The 26,989-nt window shown below is 44.5% G+C and overlaps 1 protein-coding gene across 1 annotated transcript in view; it reads left to right on the top strand.

Annotated features, from left to right (window-relative positions):
• The first annotated feature begins 48 nt into the window (after positions 1–48).
• Positions 49–26,989, top strand: part of LOC142254310 (receptor-type tyrosine-protein phosphatase eta-like) — a 132,168-nt gene continuing 105,227 nt past the window's right edge. Inside the window, exons 1-4 of the mRNA XM_075325358.1 lie at positions 49–101; positions 8,121–8,136; positions 15,823–15,973; positions 21,278–21,508. Coding sequence (XP_075181473.1) covers positions 49–101; positions 8,121–8,136; positions 15,823–15,973; positions 21,278–21,508 — 451 coding nt within the window. The remainder of the gene's footprint in view (positions 102–8,120; positions 8,137–15,822; positions 15,974–21,277; positions 21,509–26,989) is intronic.

The following is a 26,989-nucleotide window of genomic DNA, read 5'->3' as shown; positions in this document are numbered from 1 at the left end:
AAATATAAAAATATACATATAAAAACATCGATTAGTATGTATAACAAAATGGGGGAGTATGAAGTGCAGAAAGGAATTGTGAACAAAACCTTGAGGACACGGTATGGATGGGGTATAAAGTATGGATCATAAATAATTTTCATAAATATATAAAAAAACTGTTGTACTAGGACTGATTAAATGTGCAAAAACAGAGTAATTATAATAAATATTAGTATTGCACACAACCCAATAGGACACAATTAATAGTGATAGGGCCTGTAGTACCTACCCACGACCATTAGGGGGCAGTCCAGTACCAAAAATATATGAATAGAATAAATAGGTATAGAGATCCAACGTACCCATATTATCCTGCCTCAGGAATGTAAATAATTACCAGCCCCGACGCGGATGGCCCCCCGAGGACGCCCAACGCGAAACGCGCGTTGGGGTCGGTAATTTAATCAGTCCTAGAACAACAGTTTTTTTTATATATTTATGAAAATTATTTTTGATCCATACTTTATACCCCATCCGTACTGTGTCCTCAAGGTTTTGTTCACAATTCCTTTCTGCACTTCATACTCACCCATTTTGTTATACATATATACATACTAATTGATGTTTTTATATGTATATTTTTATATTTGCTAAATAAAACTATACATGATCAATATGGATTTTGACTCCATTTTTTTCTGAGGTCTATCTGTGACCCAGTTGTCCGCACTTTACAGCTGCACCGAATTTATTAATAGGTAAAACGCTTTTTTGACAAACCTTTCTGGGTTGTATCTTGTAGAGCGGAGAAATTCTTCAAGGTTCCTGAAAAGATACAGGTGGCTGTTCCTTAAATTTCAAGAGAAGCAGCTGTCCAATAACAACTGGACTATTGCTTTATTTTCAGGTGTGCTCTTACTGCTATGTCCATCACAGGACCTGAAATTAAAAGATCAACTTTTTTTTTCATGTATTGTGGCCATTTTTATGTTCTAATTACAGGAGTTTTCCTATTCCATTCATCTGTATGTAATAACATCTACAAGTCAAGCATTTTGCAATATATTTTCAGTTTAGGATATCTATGGATTTCCATTTCTACTTGCTGGCAACATGATACTGACCAATAGGGATGAGCGAACCTGAAATGTAAAGTTCGGGGTTCGTCCTGGACACTGGGTATCCGGGTCCCGGACTAGAACACAGACTTTAAAAAAAAAAAAAAAAAAAGAAGTCTGTGAGAGTTCAGGTACTTTTCACATGTTAAGTATGTTGAAAGACTGCAGTGTTTCATATCAACAACCTTTATTGTTTGCGGAAGCTGCCTGGATCATGCTGTGAATAATAAAGAAAAAAAAATGACATGGGCTCCAGCCTATTTTTAATAACTAACACAGATAAAGCAGACAACTACAGGTTTCAACCCTCAGCTGTCAGCTTTACCTTGGCTAGTTATCAGAAAGAAACGGGATCCCACACCATTTTTATAAATTGCTTGAATAAATAATAATAAAAATGGTGTGGGGTCCTATTTTTGATGACCAGCCAAGGTAAAGCCGAGAGCTGAGGGCTGGCATTATCAGGATGGGAAAGACCATGGTTATTTTGCCCCTCCCAGCCTAAAAATAGCAGCCCTTAGCATCAGATGTCCCTATTATAATGCTATCCTCTTCCTGATTGCCTTGGGGCTGCAGAAATTGGGGTAATACGTTTGGGGTTCATGTCAGCTGTGAATTCACAGATGGCTTCAAACCCAGGGGTTAGTAATGGAAAGGAGTGTATCAGACTTACCCATTATCAATCTAAAGTATAGAGTTGAAGAAAACTCACACTCACAGAAAAAAACGTTTATTTGAATAAACACTTCCCAACATGCCCTTGTTCACCGATTTATTAATTAAAAAGATACCCTGGAAGTTCCACCGTAATACAATTAGGGATGAGTGAATGTATTCGCCACTCTTCGGTATCCGACGGATAACAGGCTATTCGCACCATTCGGTATCTGATGAATAAAACTGCAGCCACTCCGATACTTTCAGTTTCATTTCTGACTTCTTGGCGCCTGTTCTACAGCCAGTGAACACATGTCCAGGTCCGGAGAGAGAGAGAAAGAGAGAGAGAGAGAGAGAGAGTGAGTGTAATACTATTGTATGAACTGAGGATTTCGATCGCGTTAGGGCAATGACAACCAGAGACGGGTTCTTGGTGCAAAGAAGTTTTATAATATGCAACCAACAATATGTACACAGAAAAGAACATAAACACAGTATATACCTGCCAGGTTTGGAGGAAGGGGGAATTCCCAGGACCGCGCACCGGACTCCCCCAGGGAGGCCACCAGGAGTGAACCCCTGTACAGGGGCTGTCTGGCGATCACCCCAGAAGGCCTAGATGCGCAGCAGCCGGGACACAAAAGGGCAACAGGTTATTGTCCAAAAATGTCCGTACGGGATGTGGAACGCGGGTCCTAGGGTGGATATGGATCGGAAGGGACCGGGCACAAGCGCCTACCAGAGACGGCAGACGGAGTCCGGGACCAGCGAGGGCACAGCTCGATGAGACCAGGTGGAGTCCAGGGCCGGTGTCGGGTGATTCACCAGGATCCAAATAACAACCAGGAAATGAGAGCAGCGGAGCAGGAGTAGACAGGAAGCAGTATACTCAAGCAACTAGACTAAGCTTAGGGGCAGGCTTTTAAACAGATGAACAGGTGTCAAGGCAGGCCATAAATTTACAGTGATGTAATCTAATTGTGCATCTACCTTAACTCTGTCTGCAGTCCAAACCATGAGTCAATTGTGGTAGCATGCATACCATTCTTTCATACACACCAGAGACGTACTTGGATATGCATAGAAAATAAGACTAGTTTAATACGGAAGTTGGACAAACATGTAAAAGGAAGTATTGGCTAGGTGCCAAGAACACGTAACACGTCTCCTATTGGAAAAAAGTAAAATAGAGCTTATTCTGTGATATACAATATACTGTAATGTGCTTGCTTCCTCATTTATATTAAGCTATGTCAGCATGATTCACTTGTCACATGAAAGTCCAGACTGTCTGAGTCTTGTGATGTCTAAATGCAGATATAGGTGTGGTACAGTTCAAACACCATCTTAAATCCTTGTTTTTGGATATCTTCATATAACTCTTATATATACTCCTAATAGTTCATAATCTTGTCCATAACACAGGAAGTAGGGCAACAGAACAGAAAACTCCATGTCAACAAAGGGCAAGATCCTTCAGAAGCAAACTGGAAATCTCGGAACACTGACAGAGAGACCTTCTACAGGCTGAGCCCGTACTTTTTCTGCCTTTTCCCCAGTCACCACAGCTTGCCGTTAGGTCGAACGTGAAATTATTCTGGTTTTCCATAGACTTACATTGGGCGTCGAATATTCGCGAATGGTCGAATAGCGGTGACGTATTCGCCAGATATTCAGCGAAGCGAATATTAGGGTATTCGATCATCCCTGAATGCAATGGTATAATGTCCTATGGTGCCCATCGATTCCTATGGAGCTTTATTCTGCGGACAAGGCTCCATAGGTCATTTCCATCCGAACCCCCCCCCAAAATGGGTTTCGGACGGGGCCATTGCCTATAATGGCGGAGACGGAGTCACTGTGCTCTGTTGTGCACCATTGTCGGGAGACTACACTTTCTGGAGGTGGACACCTAGACGTAGTAGACTGCGTCTAGGTGTCCACCTCCAGTAAGCCTATACTCCTGAAAATGGTGCACGGCAGAGCACACGATGACTCTGTCTCCACCATTATAGTCAATGGCCCGATAGGTATATACATCCGAAACCATTTTGTGGGGTGTTTGTACGGAAGCCTTGATGGGACCACTAAACGGGGAGAGGAACACAATGTGAAGGTACCCTAACTCTTTATGTAATGAAAGTAAGAAGAAAAGTGTCTGCTACCAGTGATGAAAAAATTCCAGATATCGGCATGGCAAGAGTTATATCTGGCTGAAAAGTGACACAGGTAGAAATACCTGATGCTATAGAATGAGGAAGTTTGACTCAAAAACAAGAGTTTGTGTAATTGGTTTTAGTTTAGTTGGAGTGAAGCACTGTTTGATTCTCTTAATGTTCAGTTTGCATGGAAAGTATCTTACTGGTCAGTGACGATGGATACTGCGTATCTGCAGTAAAGAGATCAGGAATCCGCAGATGATCTGCTTTACTTCAGTGAGGACGTGTCCTAGGAAGATGCGCTGGATTTGTTTGCTGCTCTTTCTTTGTTTGTATTTTGGAGCGGTAAGTACACAGACGCTGGACAGTATCCTCACTGAGCAATGACTTATATTGGCCCTTGTCATCTATGCTGCCGGAGAAACACGGACATATCTCTGTGTGGTTCACATGGACACATGGCCCATATGAAAATACAAGCATGTGAGCTCCCCCATATAGGTTATAATCGGTATGTGTGGTATCCGTGAAAAATGCACCACATATACCGGAAACACAAACTTATGAAGGAGGCTAAATTTATAGTATATGATGGTTTTATTATTTTTATCTATTATGTGATTGTTGTGACTGTGTTGTGTCAGATGCATGACCAACTGAGGAAACACGGACATGTGTAGGGGCCTTTATGTATGTGTCTCCAGGTTACAAAATATAAATTGTATGCAATATTAAATAGATGTCTTAGACCTGATGGTACTGATGTACTTTTAAATTTTATAACAGACAGGCAGTATAAACCTTTTTGAATATTTTACTGGCCGAGGTCAAAATAAGAATTTTCTGAATCCAGCTCATTTTATTATCCCAACCATCCTGACATGAATCAAGAACATGGGGCAGTGGCACACTTCAGTCGTGAAAGTTTTCTTCTTTTAATAATCCAGGTATGTGAAAAAACAGCAACCACAGTAATTGTGGAAACAGTGGAGAGGGCGCAAACAGGAGCACTGAGCCGGACGACGTCTGTTTCACGCCAATCAGTGCTTCTACGGGTCCACGAAACAGCCGTCGTCCGACTCAGTGCTCCTGTTTGTACCCTCTCCCCCTGTTTCCACGATTACTGTGGTTGCTGTTGTTTCACATATCTGGATTATTATAAGAAGAAAACTTTCACAATTGAAGTGTGCCGCTGTTCTTCTGTGTTCTTGGATCACCGCTTCACTCATCACTGGGTTTTGACAAGCAGAGCACCTCCAGTCTCATCCAGCAAGTCTTGCAGAGCAGTCAGGATCGCAGTGAGTGAAACCCACGGCAGCCGGGTGGTGCCGCATGTGTTGTGCTATTTCTAGTCAGACATCCCGACATGAATATTCACAGTAAATCCAAAGCCTAATATAGCTATTTAATATACAGTGTAACCTTAGATTACGAGCATAATTGGTTCTGGGAGTGTGCTCTTAAACCAAGTTACTCTTATATCAAAGCAAATTTTCCCATAGGAAATAATTGAAACGCAGACAATTCGTTCCACAACCCAAACATATTTACTGAATTTATACAAACTTATTACAGTAATACAAAATAATGTACTATATTCATATGAAATTATTAAAAGTTAAAAATTTAAATTATTAAAATAAGTAAAAGCATATAAAACAAATTAAACTGCACGATAGCTTACAATAGAATTGTTGGTGTGCAAGAGGTACAGTATAAGTAATGTGCTGCACTGGTTATTAATAAGAAAGTACAATACTGTATCTACAAATGCAAATTGATAGACATGCTATATAATATATACTGTACTGTACAATGGTATACAGTATACAATATACAGTACATATGTAGAAAAAGTTACCTCCAGAGCGGGTCAGAGGGTGGTGAAAGGACGGAATCAGAAGTGTGCACGGTGAGTATTTGCTCTTATTGCAAAGCATTGCTCTTAAACCAAGTAACAAAGTTTTAGAAAGCTTGTCTTGTCTTGCAAAACGCTCTCAAACCAAGTTACTCTTAATCCAAGGTTCCACTGTATATCTGTTGTATATTGTGTTTATACTGTGGAATCTCGTAACATAACTTCTTTAAAGCCTTTCAGGAAAGGTTTTTCTTTCAGCTTCAAACACCAGGGAAAAGCCAAAATGGAAAAGTAACTCACAAAGTTTTTCTAACTCAGACACACTTGAGAATCAAGAATAAAAGAAGCCTATAGGCTCCTATAGGTCCCCCAGAGAGTGCTGTTACTGTAAGGATATATTCTCACAATGAGTATTAGATGAGTTTTACGGCTTTTTTTCTAATTGTGTTTTTTACTTGCGTTTACTGTATTTTTTTTTTTTGGTGTTATGTTTAACAAAGCTGCTTTGTTTTTGATACTTCCTGGTATTTCACAATACTTTATTAAAGGGGTTGTCCTCTACTTTGACATTGATGGCCTACCTTTTAAGATTGGCCAGGATCCAACACTCTGCACCTCCGCCGATCAGCTGTTCTCGGGCCCGGCGGCGGCGGTAGCATGCGGCCAAAAAATACTCCATTCCGAAGCTGCTCCGTCTTCTGATAGCGGCTGCAGCCAGGTACTACACATCCACCTCCTATTGATTAGAATGAAAGATGGATGTGCAGTACACGGCCGCTGCCATTATCAGAAGATGGAGCAACGCGGGAAGTGAGCATTTGCGGCTGCCTGCTGCTGACGCCGGGACTGAGAACAGCTGATTGGCAGTGGTACAGAGTGTCAGACCCCGGCCAATCAGACATTGATGATCTATCCAAAGGCGGGCTTTACACGCTGCGACATCGCTAGCAATTGCTAGCGATGTCAAGAGCGATAGCACCCGCTCCCGTCGTACATGCGATATCTGGTGCTTGCTGCCGTAGCGAACATAATCGCTACGGCAGCTTCACACGCACATACCTGGTCGGCGACGTCGCTATGACCGCCGAACAATCCCTCCTTCAAGGGGGAGGTGTGTTCGGCGTCGTCACTAAGCGGCCAGCCAATAGAAGCGGAGGGGCGGAGATGAGCAGGACATAACATCCCGCCCACCTTCTTCCTTCCTCATTGCTGGTGGACGCAGGTAAGGCGATCTTTGTCGTTCCTGCGGGTTTACACACAGCGATGTGTGGTGCTGCAGGAACGACAAACAACATTGTATCTGCAGCAGTAACAACATTATGGAAATGAACGACGTGACACAGATCAGCGATTTTTTACGCTTTTGCGCTCGTTCATCGTCGCACCTAGGATTTACATATTGCGATGTCGCTACCGGCGCCGGATGTGTGTCACTAATGACGTGACCCCGACGATATATCTGTAACGATGTCGCAACGTGTAAAGCCCGCCTAAGGATAGGCCATCAATGTCAAATTAGTGGGCAACCCATTTTATTAGCAGTCATGTGAGGATTACTTACATTTTTAGTGCGTTTCTGCAGTGCAAATGCATTAAAAACGCAGGTGTTTTACGCCTTCAGTTTTTCCCCACATATAAAGCAAAAGAAACAGACTTGTTGTGGATTTCAAGAACACACTGCAGCTCAGCTTATGATGAGGAAAATAAAAGTCCACAGTGGGGAGGAGATTTCTACAAATCACACCCACATTGCTAGAACCGTATGATGCTGGGTTTGTTCTGCGCAGCAAAAATACGCAACGTTAAAAAGTCCAAAAAACTCACTGTATGCGCTTAACCCGAGGCCTCATTCAGATGTTGTTGGGTTTTGTTTTACATTCGAGAAAAATCGGATTGTTTTTTTGGTCTGCTGAATCTGATTGTCGTCTACTTTTTGGTCAATGCCACATGTCATTGCGTGCAAAAAAACAATTCCCAGCTTCTTTCTCAATGAGAACGAGCTCCCAACAATCATATTTACACGGAGCAAAAATGTCCTCTATAAAAAGTGACCCACCTTGCAAGTTTTATAACCGGCAGCATGGTAATTTCTACTGAAGAAAGGTTCATATGTCAATATGTCGTCACTATATCTAAAAGCACAAGGATGGCATAGGTGTGAAGGAAGCATCAGCATTGGAGTGGTAGAGGGCAAGGATGCTGATATTTTCCACATCTGATGGAAAAAAAAAAATAAAATCAAATTTGTTATGGATTTTCTGGGGAATATTCTCTCATCTAATTTGCACGTACTTGCAAGATTACTACCTTTCTATTGTTAACTGACTTTTCTTTTTTTTGTTTCAGGTCAAAAGCTGTGATGGTAAGTACTGTAGTTACTTTTATCTAAGCCAAGAGCAATAAAGTATTGGAAAAAGCTTTGCACAATATTGTATCACTTTGCATATGATTTAGCTGTTTGATATCTTTTGTGAAGAGTAGAACAAGATATACAACTGTAGAATAACAACATATTGTTTATCCATAAGGCCTCGGTTCCACTTGTGTACAGCTTGTGATGCGAGAGCATCGGAAGCGATATGATAATGACCCTCTGCTGCGAGCATCAGCTGAGATTCATGCGACTGTGATGCGACCTTGCAATCGTATCACAGCCTCGGAGAAGAGGGAGGGAGCACTTTCTCCCATCTCCTCCGCTGTCTGTCTCTGCGTATATCGCACTGCAGTCAGACGACTTGCGAGTGTAGTGCGATGTCTCACATGCTCCCATAGACTGTTATGGGGGTATGTGAGCTGAGACTCGCTGCAAAATGCAGCATGCTGCAATTCATTTCTCAGGCCGATATGGCATGAGAAATCAATCGCAGATGGACACTGCCCCTTAGTTTTGCACTGGTACAAGTGCAGTCTAATGTTTTATAGGATTGCACTCATCCGTGCAAAACGCAAGTGGAACTGTACCCTATGGGTGCACTCACACGAGCGTATGAATCGGACGAGTGCAATGCAAGAAAATCTCGCATTGCACTCGGACCAATGTTAGTCAATGAGGCAGAGCAGTTGGTCAGCTTTTTCTCATCCAGATTCTGGATGAGTGAAAAGTCACAACATGCTGCGATTGTTTGCGAGAGCTATGTCACCGCCACCCATACAAGTCTATGGGTGTGAGTGAAACTTCGGACTGCACTCGGATGATATCTGAGTGCAGTGTGATAATCGCATCATCTAACAATGGAGGAAATTGGTAGATTAATCCCTCCTTCTCCGCAGCTATAGGATCGGGTCTCAGTCGCATGACATGGCTCATGCTGGCAGCACAGTGGAAGCCAAGGGTCATTAGCATATCGCATCTGATGCAGTCGCATCGGCTGCTATACGTTCATGTGAATCCAGCCTTACACTTCTTTCACACGTCAGTGATTCTGGTACGTATGTGCTAGTTTTTATATGTACCAGAATCACTGACCTATGCAGACCCATTATAATAAATGGGTTTGCGCACAAATCAGTGATTTTTCACTGACCGTGTCTCCGTGTGCAATCACGTATCACAGAGTACGGATTGCACATGGACAACCCACGTGTGCCATGAATCACGGTCATACGGAGGGACATATGCATTTTTAACATGTCGGTGGAAAACGTCTGTTTTCACTGATGTGGCGCCCCTGAGGCTTCCGTCGCCACAGGTCATTGCACCTCATCCAGCGGTGTGATACCCCATTCTGGGTGAGGAAGGGAGTGAACACCGGTCCCCTGGTAAATCTACACTACACCCATTGCTAGGAACACACTGGGACCAGGGATAGTGGCAGTTACCCTCCCATGCTGCATGCTGGGAGGGGCCGTAAGACCCATCCCTGCTCCTATAGGGTAGGACAGAGCAACTGGGGAGGTGGGAGGAGCCACAAGAGTGCAGACAAAGAAAGGAAGGTCAAGTTTAGTCAGTCGAAGATAGAGAGAGTGGGGAAGGAGGAGGAGGTCTGCAGGAGGCAGGCAAGGAGGAGAAGTGAAAGGAAAGAGAGCTCCAAGTCAGTCAGGAGCTGAAGAGAAAGAAAGAGACGCTTCCTGGTGAAGATCCTGGGACTCAGAGGGTCCAGGTGCCACCAAGCAGGGAACAGAAGGGGTCCCAGGGCCACGGGTAGCTGTAGAGCTGCGGTGGCCTGTTCCACAGGAACATCTGTGGAGGGATCAAGCTGCAACAGGGGACGGTCCCTAGAAACCGGAGGAGTGCAAAATCATCTCCAAACAGTAAAAACCGAGGCCCAGGGAAAGTTGTAAACTCCCCGGGCCACAGCCCACAGCAGAACCTCTAGAAAGGGGACAATCATCCGACAGGTGACCCCCCAGCCTGGAGGCTGTTGTGGAGGCCAAGCCAGGTTTACCCTACAAAAGGCAAGGCTTAGGAAAACAGCGGAAGACAGAGACACTTAAGAGAAGGGCACCGGGTTTTGCTCCAAGAATCACCCAGAAACGGCGGAGGTCCCTGACAGTGGTCCCAGCAGTCCAAGGGTTCCTGCCGGCCTTGACAAGAATTGTGAGTAAAGAACTTGAACTGCACCCTTGGAGTGGTCTCTGTTATTTTAGCTGCTTTGACTTCCACTACACCATAGACTCTCACGAGCACCAACAGTGCCCCGGGGCATTGCTCCACCTGTGGGGAGCAGTACCATCATTGCTGCCACTTCATCACCCCGGAGGCCCTACACAGCAGCGGCGGCTTAATAGCCGCATACCACAGGTGGCGTCACGAACACAAACTTTATTCATCAAGCCACATCTTCTACTGACACCCACCAGGGCCACGGAGCCGGGCCCCGCCACCACTGACTACCTCCGGACTAGTCCGGCCCGGCACCGGGTGTCCCATAGCCCTGGGGTGGGCGAGTCACTGACGTGTGAAACAGGCCAAAGAGATATCTGGCAGAGGCTTACTCCCCTCTACTGATTGAAAATACATGGATACTTAAAGGGAACCTGTCAGGTGCAATATGCACCCAGAACCATGAGCAGTTCTGGGTGCATAATGCTACTCCCTGCCTAACTGTCCCTGTATACACTAGCATAGATAAAGAGATCTTTAGAAAAAGTATTTCTAAAGTTTTTTTTATGTTATGCTAATGAGTGCAGGGACTAGCCCAAGGGTGTTATATCCCCCGACTAGTCCGCCCTCTTAGCATGTTAGCAAACCCACAAGGGCATAATAACATGCCATTCAATGCAGCGTCCTGAGCAGTGCCGTGCGCACCTTTGTTTGCTGTGACCGCCCTTCTGAATGCCGTCAACCTCCGGTCATGCGCTGTATGAAACCGGGTGTATGCTTCCCGGCTTGAGAGAGGTCTACTGTGTATCACTAGAAGAGCCGGGGATTCTGAAGCGTGGTCACAGCGAACAAAGGTACACGAGATACTGCTCGTGATGCTGCATTGAATAGCATGTTTGTACTCCTCCGTGGGTGGGCTATCATGCTAAGAGGGTGGACTAGTCGGGGGATATAACACCCTTGAGACTAGTCCTCGCGCTCATTAGCATAAGATAAAAGATATTTAGAAATAATTTTCTAAAGATCTCTTTATCTATACTAGTGTATACAGGTACAGTTAGGCAGGGATTAGCAATATGCACCCAAAACTGCTCGTGGTATGGTAGAGATCAATTAAAATAATAATAATAACACTTGATGGAATTTATCAAGACTGGTGATTTACACATTAGTGTTGATCCAGAATCTGCCAGAGTAAGATGCCAAATTGATTAAGGTGTCATGTTACTGATTTTATAGTTTTGTTGGGTATTTGGCATGTGAACCATGTTTTTACAGTTACATTGTACTTAAAGGGGAACTAAAATCAGAAAATCACTTACTATGATTTTTATTGAAACACAAACTTAGTACTCTTGCTATATTCCCAGTGGCCACTGCTGGAGCTTTTTTGAATCACATGTCCTGCTCTTTCGGGAAGAGTTTACAGCAGGCGTCTTATAATCAGAGCAGGAAAACAACGACATAACACCTTTATACACAGCTAATAACACAGATCCACCATTGGGCAATGTCACAGCTGACCCTGCTCTCCCTTCCGTCTTTCACAATGGAAAGGATCACAGAATAGTTAATTGTGGCTAATATATGTGTTAATTCCTGAAACAGGAACTTAAGGTCTGATTGATTAAAACCAGCATTTTGCATTCTTGTCTTAATTTAGACACCTCAGGAGTAATATGCTACTAATCAATTAAAGGGAACCTGTCAGGTCCTGTATGCACCCAGAGCCAAGAGCAGGTCCTTGTGAATATTGCTAATCCATTCCTATAGTAGCATAGATAAAGAGACCTTTAGAAAAAGCATGATCCCATATAATATGCTAATGAGGCCAGGGACTAGTCGCAAGGGCGTTAGTTCCCTTGGCTAGTCGGGCCCCTTAGAATGTAAACACATCAGTGTGGGTGTACTTGTAAAGCCCCGCTAACGCTGTGTCGGTGCATTACCTTCAGGGACTCCACGCAGCTGGATCTGGTCACAGGTAGGAAATCTTCTGTTGATCGTGACGCCACTCTCAGTATTGCGGTCAGTGGGGACCGCCACTGCAGGTTGAGGGACGCCTGGGGCTGATGGTGAGTGCAGTTAGTTGGAATAGCCTCCTGAGAGTGAGGCAAGCCCCAGGGCCTGTGTAGGATGTGTAGAACTACAAGGCGCAGAATGACTCCACACAAGCAGGATGTCTTTCAGGGTTTTTACTCACAGTTGATGGCAGGGTGAGTGACCCGGGCGTAGCTGGGATGAACCAATTGGGAACCAGGTATCCTTCAGGCTGACTTCTGATGGTGACTACCAACTCGCCTTCCTTAGCCCTTGGTGGTTTGGGGTAACCCCGACTTTTAGTCCCTATGGAGGTCACCCAGGGAAGTTGCTGAAGCCTCACTCCCCTTCGTTTGCCGTGTGCTTGTTGCCTGGGCCAGATCACTCCAGCTGCTTGCCTCCTGTGACCTGTGGGCCCTAACTGTGGCTACGTGGCTGCGGCTTTTGGATGTTGTGGTGTGGGCTTTGAGGGCCCCACACCGGCAGGTTTAGCAGGGAAAGGTGGATCTATCCCCACTCCGGGATCTGCCGCCCGTTTGGGCCTGGTACTCCCTAGCAGTCTCCTTACTTCCCACTCCGTGCTCTCTCTCTAGCTGAGATGGGTTTCGGGTAGCACTCCTAGTTGACCGTTCTCCCCCGTCGGTAGCCACTGCGCGGACGCTGTCAGACTACAGCAGCCCACGGGATCTGCTCCTCACTCGAGCTCCCTGGACTCTGCACTGAACTGGCTCACTGCCCCTCCTCTCCTGTTCTTGCCTACGCCACCTAGCAACCAGACTCTCCACCACACCCCTTGAGAGGAGATGGAGGCTTTTGGCCCCCTCCACTATTCCAGTGGAGGTCAAGGCTTTTCCCCCTCCTGGGATCCCCAGGGGTCCTCTCAAAGGTACATGTGTGAGACCTGATCACTATGCGCCTGTGTACCACACCCCGGTCAGCCTTCTGGATTACCTGTATTGTACTGTCCCCAGCATGGGTGCAGTACTCAGTGGTGCCTGACCAGGTCAGGGGCGCCACATACTGACATGCTAATGAATGCGCAGCATTAGAGGTATGGTCAATCTCATTGCTCTACTGCCACCACGCTCGATGCTGGATTTCGACTCAGTGCACATGATCAGAAGTACTGGACTTCTGGTCATGTGCACTATGTGTGAGGGCCAGGGAGGACTGGTAGGCCCAGGAGGTGGATCCACTGGACCGAGCACCCCACCTGGAGGGCAGGGTACACGGTAGCTGGAGCACTAACGTGGCAGGAACGGGTGCAGGTATCAGGAAGCAAAGACAGGACCAGGTCACTAAGGTCACAGCGTACTTTAAGGCAGTAATAGGAAACAGGAACAAAGACCTGAGCACTTAGCTCACAAGACAAGGCATAGAAACACAAGCGATGATCAGGCCCCGCCCACATGGAGAGGCCAGTCTTATATACTCAGCACAGCCTCAGGTCATTTCCTGTTGCAGCAGTGCTGGGGCTATAAGACCAGGTGAGCGGGCGCGGCCCGGTCCTATACAGAACATTAGTCAGAATCAGACTCCTGAGACAAGGAACAGGACTCTGGGGAGCAAGAGCGGGAGCGGCAGCCATGACCGGTGGACACGTGGACTGGATCAGTGGGTAAGGAGTGGTGCTGGGACACGGGGAGCGTGACACTATGAAGTTGGGTGTATGCATCCTGGCTTCAAACTGATGTAGTGCGCATGACCAGAAGTCCAGGGATGTTTTAATCTTGTGTACTGAGCTGAAAACCAGCGGTGGCAGCTGAGGTGAGAGTGACCATGCCTCTAACACTGCACATTCATTAGCATGCTAGCACTCCCACAGGGGCGTGCCGACATGCTAAGGGGGCCGACTAGCCTAGGGGACTAACGCACTTGCGACTAGTCGGTGGCCTTATTAGCATATCATAAAGGATGTTTAGAAATACTTTTTCTAAAGATCCCATTATCTATGCTACTATAGGCTGGTAGAGTTAGGCAGGGATTAGCAATATGCACCCAGAACTGCTTTTGGTTCTAGGTCCATACAGGATCTGATAGGTTCCCCTTAAGAATGGAGTGTGTCAGCGCCAGAAATGTTACTTCAGTCAGGGACTGGAATTACACTTCTGGGGTAATTTACACCACTACATTAGAATAAGTTTTGATTAATTTTCTGAGTGGGTCCCGCCACGCCTCGCCCCACTCAAGCTCCATTCACTTTGGGGAAGCTGGTTGGGACTGGTGTAAACACACCAAAAGTCACCAAATTATTGTGCTCCTCTAAGTTGTGCAAAAATGTTGCGATATTTGAAGGTGTTTTACACTAGAAAACTTTCAAATATCCTAAAACAGCCCCAGTGCCATTGTGAAAATTGCAAGATTGTGAAAAATATTACCTTTTTTTTAATGAAAGTATTTTAAACACAAAATTAAATTTGTAAACCTGCCTGTGATGGAGACATTGTGCTCTGAAAGCTTACACATACAGTGTGTCCACCCATATCCTATCCACCGCCATTAACCTGAGAACGGCGGCAGCGATATACGCATAGAAGTGGTGTCTAGGTATAAAAAAGTAGCCATGCGCTACGCAATGAAACCACCTATAGCGCCACCTGGTGGAAAACAACGGAGTTAGCATTTTTATCTCGAAAACGGAACGAGATAGAGAAAAAAGTGAGTTACAAAGTTGTAGGGCATCATCAATTCAATACGAATCGACACCTTCCATACAGAAATGCTATGATTAGAACGTGTAAAACTTACAAGGCTGCGGACGTGAAGCGATACCTCATGGAGACCTTCCTACAAGTCATTGGGTATGGAGCTGTGTGGAGTGGCCTCAATGCTCACCTGACCTGACCCCATTGGACTTCTTTCTGTGAGGTCACATCAAACAGCAGGTGTATGCGACCCCTCCACCAACATTGCAGGAGCTACGACGATGTATCACAGATGCTTGTGCAAACGTGTCTCCTACCATATTGCACAACGTGCAGCAAGATGCAGTATGCTGTCCAGAGTCCAGATGTGCATTGCAGCTGACGGGGGCCACTAATGAGCGCCATATGCGTGACCAGCATTCAATGTTTTGGGGGGAGGTCATGGGTTTCATATCATAGCATTTCTGTATGCAAGGTGTCGATTCATATTTTTTAATTCACTTTTTTTCTCTATCTCGTTCTGTTTTCGGGATAAAAATGCTAACTCCGTTGTTTTCCACCAGGTGGGGCTATAGGTGGTTTCCTTGCGTAGCGCATGGCTACTTTACTATAACTAGACACCACTTCTATGACTATAGCTGCCGCCGTTCTCAATTTAATGGGGGTGGACAGGATATAGGTGGACACACTGTATCATTTTTCTGGTTCACAATAAAGGTATCACTCACTGATACTTTTGTATTTTTTGAGGCATAAATATATACATCGATTCTTCTGGCTAGCACGGTACCAGAATATAATTGTGTATTGTATGTCATAATAGGTGGATAAATTCTGCAACATCGAAAACTCACTAAAAGCTCACTGTGGGAACTTAGCATTAAATAGTCTCCCAACATACTTTGTTTATTTCATAGAAGTCAAAAAGCCATCCAGCAACCGCAATGGAAAGGACTATAAAACATTATTTATTAGTAACTATTAAAATATCAAATGACAAAAAATAAAATTGACCACTATGCCTACACGAGCATTGGGGCTCTTAGGGGTACTTTGCACACTATGACATTGCAAGCCGATGCTGCGATGCCGAGCGCGATAGTACCCGCCCCTGTCGCAGCAGCGATATGTGGTGATAGCTGGCGTAGCGAAAATTATCGCTACGCCAGCTTCACATGCACTCACCTTGCCCTGCGACGTCGCTCTGGCCGGCGACCCGCCTCCTTATTAAGGGGGCGGGCCGTGCGGCGTCATAGCGATGTCACACGGCAGGTGGCCAATAGGAGCGGAGGGGCGGAGATGAGCGGGATGTAAACATCCCGCCCAACTCCTTCCTTCCGCATATCCAACGGGAGCTGCGGTGAGGCCGGTAGGAGATGTTCCTCGCTCCTGTGACTTCACACACAGCGATGTGTGCTGCCGCAGGAGCGAGGAACAACATCGGACCGTCGCGTCGGCATAATTATGGTTTTCGCCGACGCTGCACCGATGATACGATTACGACGCTTTTGTGCTTGTTAATCGTATCATCTAGGATTTACACACTATGATGTCGAGAGCGACGCAGGAAGTGCGTCACTTTCGACATGACCCCACCGACATCGCACCTGCGATGTCGTAGTGTGCAAAGTACCCTTTAATCATAGCCTTTGTTAACCTGGTCAAGAATGAAAAAAATGTATTTCCTGGAAAACCCCATAAATAATTTCCTTCTCAGAATTGCTTTCTTATCTCCATCAAAGACTGGTAATTTCCCTGAAAACAGTAAAAATGCAAGAAATATGATTCACAAGGTAACGTAAAGAAACCTACTGTATACTGGTGAAACAAAAACTACATACTAGAATAAATATACAAAGACATACAAAAAATATAAAGCTGGATCTACCATGGAAAACCACAACTCTGGGCCAGACGATGAGATGACGGATTTAACTGGTCTAATGGCAAAAAGGTCATTTTAAGAATGATAAATGGAAAAAAAATCAGATTCCTTGTTAATGATCATCAACTTACCACTTGGATATATGACCCACAACATGGACACTTCACACCTCAATTACAATGACCACTATAATACTCTCTTTTTATATAACAGTATTTAACATGGCTTGTTGTCTATGTTGTGTTCTGACATCCAAGTTCATGCTTTCCTTATTGAAGAAAAGTAATCCTAGCATTGGACCTTGTTTCGGAGGGGACGATTGGATATGAAATAGTATGATATCAATCGTCACCCGAAGTCTGCCGGGCAGGTATTAAAGCCACTAAGGGACAGGAGAACGAAATACAGCAACTCAGGAGAACCCAAAGGAAATGAAGGGGATGTTTAAGGGCACACCTCAATGTGTAGTGTGTCCCTGTTAACCTCACAGGTACATGGGTAATGGTCTCGTGTGTAGGGACACGTCAAAACCAAAAGGAATCGCGACAGGTATCGGTCACGTGTGTAAGAACCCATCAGACCGAGAGATAACTCAGTTAGCGTCACTGAGAAATCTAGGGCGTTACCGCTGATCCGGTCACGTGCGTATACAGCACGTCAGACCGTGTACAGGTACAAAGGAATCAGTCTCGTGCGTAGAGGGCACGTCAGACCGAGTAGGCTACCCAGATAGCGTCACTGGGTACCTAGGGCTGGCACATATACACAAGTCTGCCACTGGCACTGCGGACTACTGGTCACATGGGAAAGGGGCACGTCTGACCACGTGGGTCACCTGGTTAGCGTTACCGGGTACCCGAGGAATGATAGGACAATGGTTGACCCTCACCGTACCGAAGTACAGGTGTTCACAGATACGAATACTCGGCACCAATGCCTAGCCCTGATGTAGTCACTGTCCTTATCCATACACAAACCTGCCACAAGCACTGCAGGAAAATGGCACTGGAACCCAATCACTCTAACAGCCAGGATAGCAGCCTTAGCTGTCAGCATGCAGTATGACACTCACGCCCCAATGGGCGGAGCTACAGACCTTTTATAGCCGCCTTCATGGCCCAGACCACATGGCATGTGGTAATGGCGTCGGCTGCAGCCATGCAGAGGCTGCTACGTCATTGCTGATGTCATGATGACCAATCAGCGGCTGCCACTTCATCGCTGATGTCACTGATGACCAATCAGTGGCCGCCTTGTCATTGATGACGTCACGCACATGTTCAGTATGATTTCATGAGCACTAAGGGGTACTTTGTACGTTGCGACATCGCTACTGCGATATCGTCGGGGTCAAATCGAAAGTGACGCACATCCGGCGCCGGTAACGATGTTGCAACGTGTAAAGCCTAGATGCGCCGATAAACGATCGCAAAAGCGTCGTAAATCGGCGATCTGTGTAGTGTCGGACATTTTCATAATGTCGCACCGATAGGTGATACGATGTTGTTCCTCGTTCCTGCGGCAGTACACATCGCTGTGTGTGAAGCCGCAGGAGCGAGGTACATCTCCTTACCTACCTCCAATGCGGAAGGAAGGAGATGGGTGGGATGTTTACGTCCCACTCATCTCCGCCCCTCCGCTTCTATTGGCCGCCTGCCGTGTGACGTCGCTGTGACGCCACACGACCCGCCCCCTTAGGAAGGAGGTGGGTCGCCGGCCAGAGCGACGTCGCAGGGCAGGTAAGTGCGTGTGAAGCTGCTGTAGCGATAATGTTCGCTACGGCAGCTATCACAAGATATCGCATGTGCGACGGGGGTGGGTACTATCGCACTCGGCATCGCTAGCATCGGCTAGCGATGTCGCAGCATGCAAATTACCCCTTAGGCTCAGGATGGTACAAAGTCTAGCCACGATAGAACCGCTTGCTGAATCCATTAGATTAGATGAAAATATTAGGGGCATCTATTATAATAAAAGACAATACAAGATCTCATTATATGCGGATGACATTCTTTTGACGCTAACCAATCCGTTGGAGTCTTTGCGGCGTGTTAGTTCCATTAATACATATTTTTCTAATATTTCCTATTATCAATCTAATCATGCCAAATCGAAAATGTTGGAGCATAATTTAGATCCACATTTACATCATTTTTTGCAGTTAGAATTTACGTTCGACTTGTCGTCCAATGATCTTCTACATTTAGGTATAATTATCCCTTCTAATTTACAGAAAATAATTTCGGTTAATGTCAGGCGCGCCTTAGATATTATTCAAGCCACTTTAAATACCTTAAAAATCACTGAAACGTCCTGGGTAGGGAAAATGGTCTCTTATAAAGCTCTTATTCTACCAAAAAGTTTGTATACAATGCGTTGTCTGCCCTTGACTATTCCAAAACAAATATTGATTAAAATAGAAGCACAGATCTCATCTTTTGTTTGGCAGGGGAAGGTTCCCAGAATCTCTAAACTTACCTTATTTAAGCATAAGAAAAATGGAGGTATTGGCTTGCCTAATATCCAAGCCTATTATTTGACGAATTTGGTCAAGCAAACCCAAAACACATTACTGGATCATTTCAACAATAGTTGGATGTACATTGAGAAAGGCCTGTGCCATAATCGTCATAAACGGGATGTGATCTTGTCATATTTAATAAAAAGAAACAAACGTTTAGTGGATAATCCGACTACCAAGGCAGAAATAAGAACGTGGAGACTACTGCAAGATATTTTATTATGCCAGGGTGAACCCCTCAGCAAGATTAGAGAGGTCTAGTTAGATTTATTAGAATTATTAATCCCACACATTAAACTAGATGGTTGGAAAAAGAAGGGAATTTTAAACATTAAGAAATAATTCTCTTTTATGATTTGAGGCTCTTGCTGAGGTATACCATCTGCCTGATACAGAAAAGATTAATTGGGTTAGGATAAGTGAATTCTTGGCAGATACAACAACTTCTGCCTTCAAGATTCCGAGATTACTGAATTTTCTTTTGCACAATCCAACTAATGAGATCTTCTGGAAAACTAGTAACATTTACAGAATATTCAATGATGATCTCCAATTGACTAAATTACAGTATATGAAATCTTGGGAAAGAGATCTGGATTGCTCATTCTCGCTTAAACGATGGCAAACTTCCTTGAAACACACATATACGAATTGTGTTTGTGCTAATTTGCAGGAAACACACTATAAATTACTTAGTAAATGGTATTATATGCCTCAGAGATTGAATGTCATCTCATCCTCTAATTCAAGTCTTTGTTGGAGGGGTTGTGGCTGTACTGGCTCTTTTTTCCATATTTTTTGGAGTTGTCCTTTGTTGGGTACCGTATGGAAAGACACAGAACATCTTATATATACGGTGACCTCGGTTAGAATTCATTTGACCTCTGAGCTAGTTCTACTATCTATTGGTTTGGAGGAGTTGAAAAAGCGGTGTAGACAAATTACTTGCCATATTCTTTTGGTCATTAAATCTTTACTAGCGTCCAAATGGAAGGAAACAGATGTCCCCTCAATACAAGAAGTTATAGATAGGGTTTCCTTACACAACATCTATGAGTACAACATAGCCCTGAAGGAAGGTAAGTTTTCTAGATATGCTGAGAGGTGATATCTGTGGTCTCTTAAATTTAACCCAACCCTTAAGATATACGACCTTTGATGTTATTCTCTTGTTTTTTTGTTTTGTTTTTTTCTACATATATTAGTTGTTTGAATTTTCTTACCGTTTGCAAAATTTGTCTTATAGTTGCAGTATGTTTCTTTGGCATAGTAATAGTTGCTAGGAATCCTGGAGTTGTATATTTTTTTTTTTTTAATTTTACCTTTCAAATTATATCTAAAGCCTATTGTTTGTTAAAAAATGTCAAAATTGTAAAATAAGTAATTCCAATGCTTGCTACACCTCATTTTATGTTACCACTTTCCCCGTTATAAATAAAGACAGTATACAAAACTCTAGCCACATGATGCCTCAAGCGACGGCCAGGTGGCGCTGTGGAGTTGACCAACCCCAATGTGGGAGTCAATGACGGGACTGGACCGGTTCGAGGCACAACAGAACCCCGAACCGTAACAGACGTTTAAATGGGATTTCCCATTTAACCCTTCTACACATGTATTCTTGCTATGATTATGATAACAAAATCAGCTGATATTCACCCTCCTTGGATCCAAGGCTGTTTCTCCGCTGCTGCTCCATTGATTATGTACAGGCTGCAGCGGTGTTGCTAATGTATGTAAAGCGCTATGAAATTAATTAATGGTGCTATATAAGTGAATAACTATTTTTATTAAATTGAAATCCCATCTCCTGTGTATGGCAATCGGCAAGTGCTCAGCTAGTTTTAATTTTATATGTGTTGTTTATTACAGAAATACCTGAATGCCAAACAATCATCATCCAGGCGACCACCTCCCAGATCACCATCACTGGGCTGGCTGGGGGATTCTTCCTGCAGAATATAACGTATATAAATGGCTCTATGATTCGGGCATCTGATGGCAGCTGGAATAACACGTCCCTCATGAGCTTTGTGCCCGGTAAACAGTATGTGATCTACTACGGGAACGACTCAATCAGCTGCTGCCGCAACGTCACCACCAGTAAGTTGTTTTCCATAGTTCATTCTTTTTACAATTAATAGAAAAATATAAAAAAATACAAAATAAAATCTATTATTAGTACACATCCTTGTGGCCCAAAAATGGTAAAACTGAAGTCCTCACCACCCACCCAATGTGCAATAAATAGGTCCTGGGCTGAGGATTGAGGAGAAAACTATGCACTGTTTCTGAATACTTACATGTATGTTACTGGCGGACACAGCCAGAAAAGGGCTCTATACACTATATGGGCCCTTTTAAGTCCAATAACTCATCAAAATTCACAATTCCACCTGTTTTGGAAATATAAATGCCCACCCCCAAACTCTTGCGGCTGCCCAAGTTGCACCAATGATATGTCCGTGCTGTACATTCATAAAAATTAATTAGTAAAGATAACTTAGTCTATGATGGTTAATGGTTTATTTTCAAACAATTAGTAACCTAAAATTGTAACTGCCCCCATCACCCTTCTATATGATATTGATATAAAACCTCCAAATATTTAAAGGGAACCTGTCACCAGTTTTGGGGCCTATAAGCTGCAACCACCACCAGTGGGCTCTTATATACAGCATTCTAACATGCTGTATATAAGAGCCCAGGCCGCTGTTTTAAACAAAAACAAACACTTTATAATACTCGTTGCGGTGGATGTGGCTCAGATGGGCGTCTACGTTCTCTGTTGCCGGCGCCGCCTCTTTCGGCCATCTTTGTCCTCCATTTTCTGAAGCTGCGGTGCATGACGCGTCCGACGTCATACACACTCGCCGGCATTCAGGTCCTGAGCAGGGCAGATCAAAGTATTGTACTGTAGTGCGCCTGACCAGCACCACCGAGTGTGTATGACGTAGACGTGAAGGAGGATGAAGATGGCAAAAAGAAGAGAAAAAAATATATAAATCTGAATGCTAAAATTGCAATTTTTTTGGTTGCCACACCCCCTCCCCCCACACAAAATACGATAGGCGATCTGAAGGCTGCCAAAGTATGTAAACCACTTTAGTTACTTTGGAAATTTACGGCAAAGCATTCTACACAAAACGTCATTGAATTCAATGCTTCGCTCAGTGGATTGCTTTTGTTCAGCAAATGATCGCACTTCACTGATTTTGTGACGTTTCTGTGCAAAGTCAGATGATTTTTTTGTTGACTTTCCAAGACCGACCTCTTTAAATTTGTGGCTTTATTTTATGCACTAAAAAGACCCTGACATTCTGATTCCAAAGGACAATTTATATTAATAATGTAAAGTGCTAGAAATCTGATGTGACCTTTTGACGTCAAAGGTTTCTGCCAACTGTTCCCTCTTAATATAATTCATTGTCAGAAAGGAATTGTATAGGAGCAGGGAATCCCTCTAATTCTTATACTCTATGGGCGGCTTTGCACGTTGCGACATCGCACGTGCGATGTCGGTGGGGTCAAATCGAAAGTGACGCACATCCGGCGTCACTTTCGACATCGTACTGTGTAAATGCTAGATGATACGATGAACGAGCGCAAAAACGTCGTTATCGTATCATCGTTGCATTCACCGACATTTCCATAATGCCAGTGCCGCGACAGGTACTATGTTGTTCCTCGTTCCTGCGGCAGCACACATCGCTGTGTATGAAGCCGCAGGAGCAAGGAACATCTCCTACCTGCCGCCGGCGGCTATGCGGAAGGAAGGAGGTGGGCGGGATGTTTACATCCCGCTCATCTCTGCCCCTCCGCCGCTATTGGCTGCCTGCCGTGTGACGTCGCTATGACGCCGCACGACCCGCCCCCTTAGGAAGGAGGCGGGTTGCCGACCAGAGCGACGGTCGCAGGGCAGGTGAGTGCATGTGAAGATGGCGTAGCGATAATTTTCGCTACGCCAGCTTTCACAAGATATTGTACCAGCGACGGGGGCGGGGACTATCGCGTGCGACATCGCAGCATCGGCTTGCGATGTCGCAACGTGCAAAACCCGCCTATGTATTACCCTGTCCGTACACCAGGTGCCATCCACAGCTCCTTTGTCCTTAGGTTAGGCTGTGTCTACTTACCCTACGAAATGCACCCCTTTACCTCTACCTCCTGACATCCACAGCTCCTCTCTCCTTAGGTTAGGCTATGTCCACTTACCCTACGAAATGCACCCCTTTACCCCTACCTACTGACATCCACAGCTCCTTTGTCCTTAGAGTAGGCTGTGTCTACTTCCCCTACGAAATGCACCCCTTTACCTCCACTTCCTGACATCCACAGCTCCTTTGTCCTTAGGGTAGGCTGTGTCTACTTCCCCTACGAAATGCACCCCTTTGCCTCTTCCTCCTGACATCCAGAGCTCCTTTGTCCTTAGGTTAGGCTGTGTCTACTTCCCCTACGAAATGCACCCCTTTACCTCTACTTCCTGACATCCACTGCTCCTTTGTCCTTAGGTTAGGCTGTGTCTACTTACCCTACAAAATGCACCCCTCCACCTCTACCTCCTGACATCCACAGCTCCTTTGTCCTTAGAGTAGGCTGTGTCTACTTCCCCTACGAAATGCACCCCTTTACCTCCACTTCCTGACATCCACAGCTCCTTTGTCCTTAGGGTAGGCTGTGTCTACTTCCCCTACGAAATGCACCCCTTTGCCTCTTCCTCCTGACATCCAGAGCTCCTTTGTCCTTAGGTTAGGCTGTGTCTACTTCCCCTACGAAATGCACCCCTTTACCTCTACTTCCTGACATCCACTGCTCCTTTGTCCTTAGGTTAGGCTGTGTCTACTTACCCTACAAAATGCACCCCTCCACCTCTACCTCCTGACATCCACAGCTCCTTTGTCCTTAGGGTAGGCTGTGTCTACTTCCCCTACGAAATGCACCCCTTTACCTCCACTTCCTGACATCCACAGCTCCTTTGTCCTTAGGGTAGGCTGTGTCTACTTCCCCTACGAAATGCACCCCTTTGCCTCTTCCTCCTGACATCCAGAGCTCCTTTGTCCTTAGGTTAGGCTGTGTCTACTTCCCCTACGAAATGCACCCCTTTACCTCTACTTCCTGACATCCACTGCTCCTTTGTCCTTAGGTTAGGCTGTGTCTACTTACCCTACAAAATGCACCCCTCCACCTCTACCTCCTGACATCCACAGCTCCTTTGTCCTTAGGGTAGGCTGTGTATACTTCCCCTATGAAATGCACCTCTTTACCCCTATGTCCTGACATCCACTGCTCCTTTGTCCTTAGGGTAGGCTATGTATACTTCCCCTATGAAATGCACCTCTTTACCCCTATGTCCTGACATCCACAGCTCCTTTGTCCTTAGGCTAGACTATGTCCACTTACCCTACGAAATGCACGCTTTAGGCTAGTTTCACACTTGCGTTGTTTTGACACAAACGGAATCCGTCACTAATGTAGTACAGTTCATTTATTTACATTGGAAGCCCGTTACTATGGCGCGTGTGTGTGTCATGCAGTACCCCCTTGTGTCCACATGATGTCGCGCTTCCACTGTAAATAAATGATCTGTACTGTATTTGTAACGGAGCCCGAATCCGTTAAAATAGCGCAAATGTGAAACGGCCCTTACCCCTACCTAGAGAGAGCAGAGGGTCTGAAGTATTTAACAATATAGACAAACAAGTCTGTATAGAAGCCATGATTTTCATTTAAATTTTAAATTGAATTTAATTTTGAATTTTTAATTTTAACTGCAGAGGAAGCAATAATATATTTTTTCTAAACTGTACTTACGTTTGTAATCTATATATGTATTTTTTTTATTTTAATTTCATTAACAATCCAAGCAACGGCAAATTATATTGTGCAATGGATCACTCTCCTGATCCAATTTGCTTAAGATATCAGTAATTAATCTATAAAATCACTCCCTGAGGAAGCGGTGTGAAACACGTGTTGGAGTGGCTGGCAGGGGAGCAGTATTTTACCATTAATATGACAGCAGGTCTGGTATTCATATGAGCTAAGTGTGATAATGGGCAGCTATTAGTGCATACTAATGCAGATTTTTGCTGGTATTTTACCAATATAGGGATGCTGTAAACTGCTTTTGTAATGCTCTATACTTTGAGCGTGTTATTTGGCCTGCTAAAGATTTAGTAAATTCATTGTATATGCTTGGTTATTGTGGGTTTAGTACGTGCTCCCCTTGCCTTGATTTTTAATTAATGTTTGTGTCCATGTTTTTTAATATGCCATCAATAAAGGAACTTTTTAATGATCTATAGCTTTATTGGGATAATTTGGTTTAAATAATCTATAAAGTAGTCTTATTAGAGATAGAGTGCATAAAATTGACAAATCTTATTCCGTTAATTGTGGATATAAACCAAACAATGGAAACTCCATTCAGAGTTTATTTGTCCCCTAGTCAAACAACCTGTAGGTTTTTCAAGTAGTTGAAGTTTATTCTGAAGTCTCAGCTTGTGCAATTTGCTATTTTTGGTTTGAGTTGTTTTCAGGATTTGTTGATATTTTGTACAATGGATTCTTACCTATATTTGCATAATGTATCCAGTGAGACCGGCTGTCGTACAATCAATACTCAAGCATACCAGGAACCTTACCTTCCTTGTCATCTGTCAAGGAGTTCTTCCAATTTTTTATTTTCTTAGTTTCTTTGTTTGTCTCATTATTATAAGAAAGTTACAAAACTTCTTTTCTCAGAATCTCCGCAGCCCTTCTCAGCTGTGTCCTGTAAATGTCTTATAGCAGGAATTCTCCCTGTTTTGTATTTTAACCCCTTCCCGTACCTTGACATAATATTAAATCAACTGTGGGTTAAAGACACCGACTTTATGTCACATAATCACTGTTTTAATACACAGCTCCTCTCCTGTCACAACTGCTGGGATGGCAGAAAACGCTGCTTCCCAATGACATGAGGGAGGCATTATTATTGGGGACAGCCAGAGACCAATGGACCAAAGTGTTGTCTCTTGTAAAGTCCATGATTATGGAAACTGCTAAATGTTTTGCGCTGTGCGGTGCTTTTCCATAACTTACATAAACATCTTTTGGAGTCATGTAAATAGCGTAGTGAGCTCAGAGCTCTCAACATTAGCTACTGCTCCATTCACAGTGGCTGGGTATCACGTGTGTGTCACGGCGTGATATGATCTCAGGGGGTTCTGGGATCGGAACGTCACAATGCATTGTGGATCGCATATTCGCTTCAGTGCCTGCTTGCCATTTACCCTGAGTTGGAGCATATTTAATTCCATCCGGCACTGAAGTGGTTAAGGTTCATTTCTATCTTGCAGTGATCTAATGGGTGATTGTAATCTCACTATAAATATCACTACACACTCCTCCCTATGCCAGCTATAGCTCATTCCTATGCTGACCATACTGAAGAAGCTTGTCGCTGCATAGCTGTGGTGTTGTTTGTATTGCAGCTGCGAAGTTCCTTACTTAAGAAACCTAGGAGTGCTTGTTGTTGTGTATTTCCCCACTCAATTGCCTTATTGTAGTGGCGAGACTAGCATCACGCTGGACTTCACATGC

The sequence above is a fragment of the Anomaloglossus baeobatrachus genome, chromosome 10, assembly GCF_048569485.1.
Source record: "Anomaloglossus baeobatrachus isolate aAnoBae1 chromosome 10, aAnoBae1.hap1, whole genome shotgun sequence".
NCBI classification, from domain to species: domain Eukaryota; kingdom Metazoa; phylum Chordata; class Amphibia; order Anura; family Aromobatidae; genus Anomaloglossus; species Anomaloglossus baeobatrachus.
Note: the sequence above shows the minus strand (reverse complement) of the source record. Positions and strands in the feature narration are given on the sequence as shown.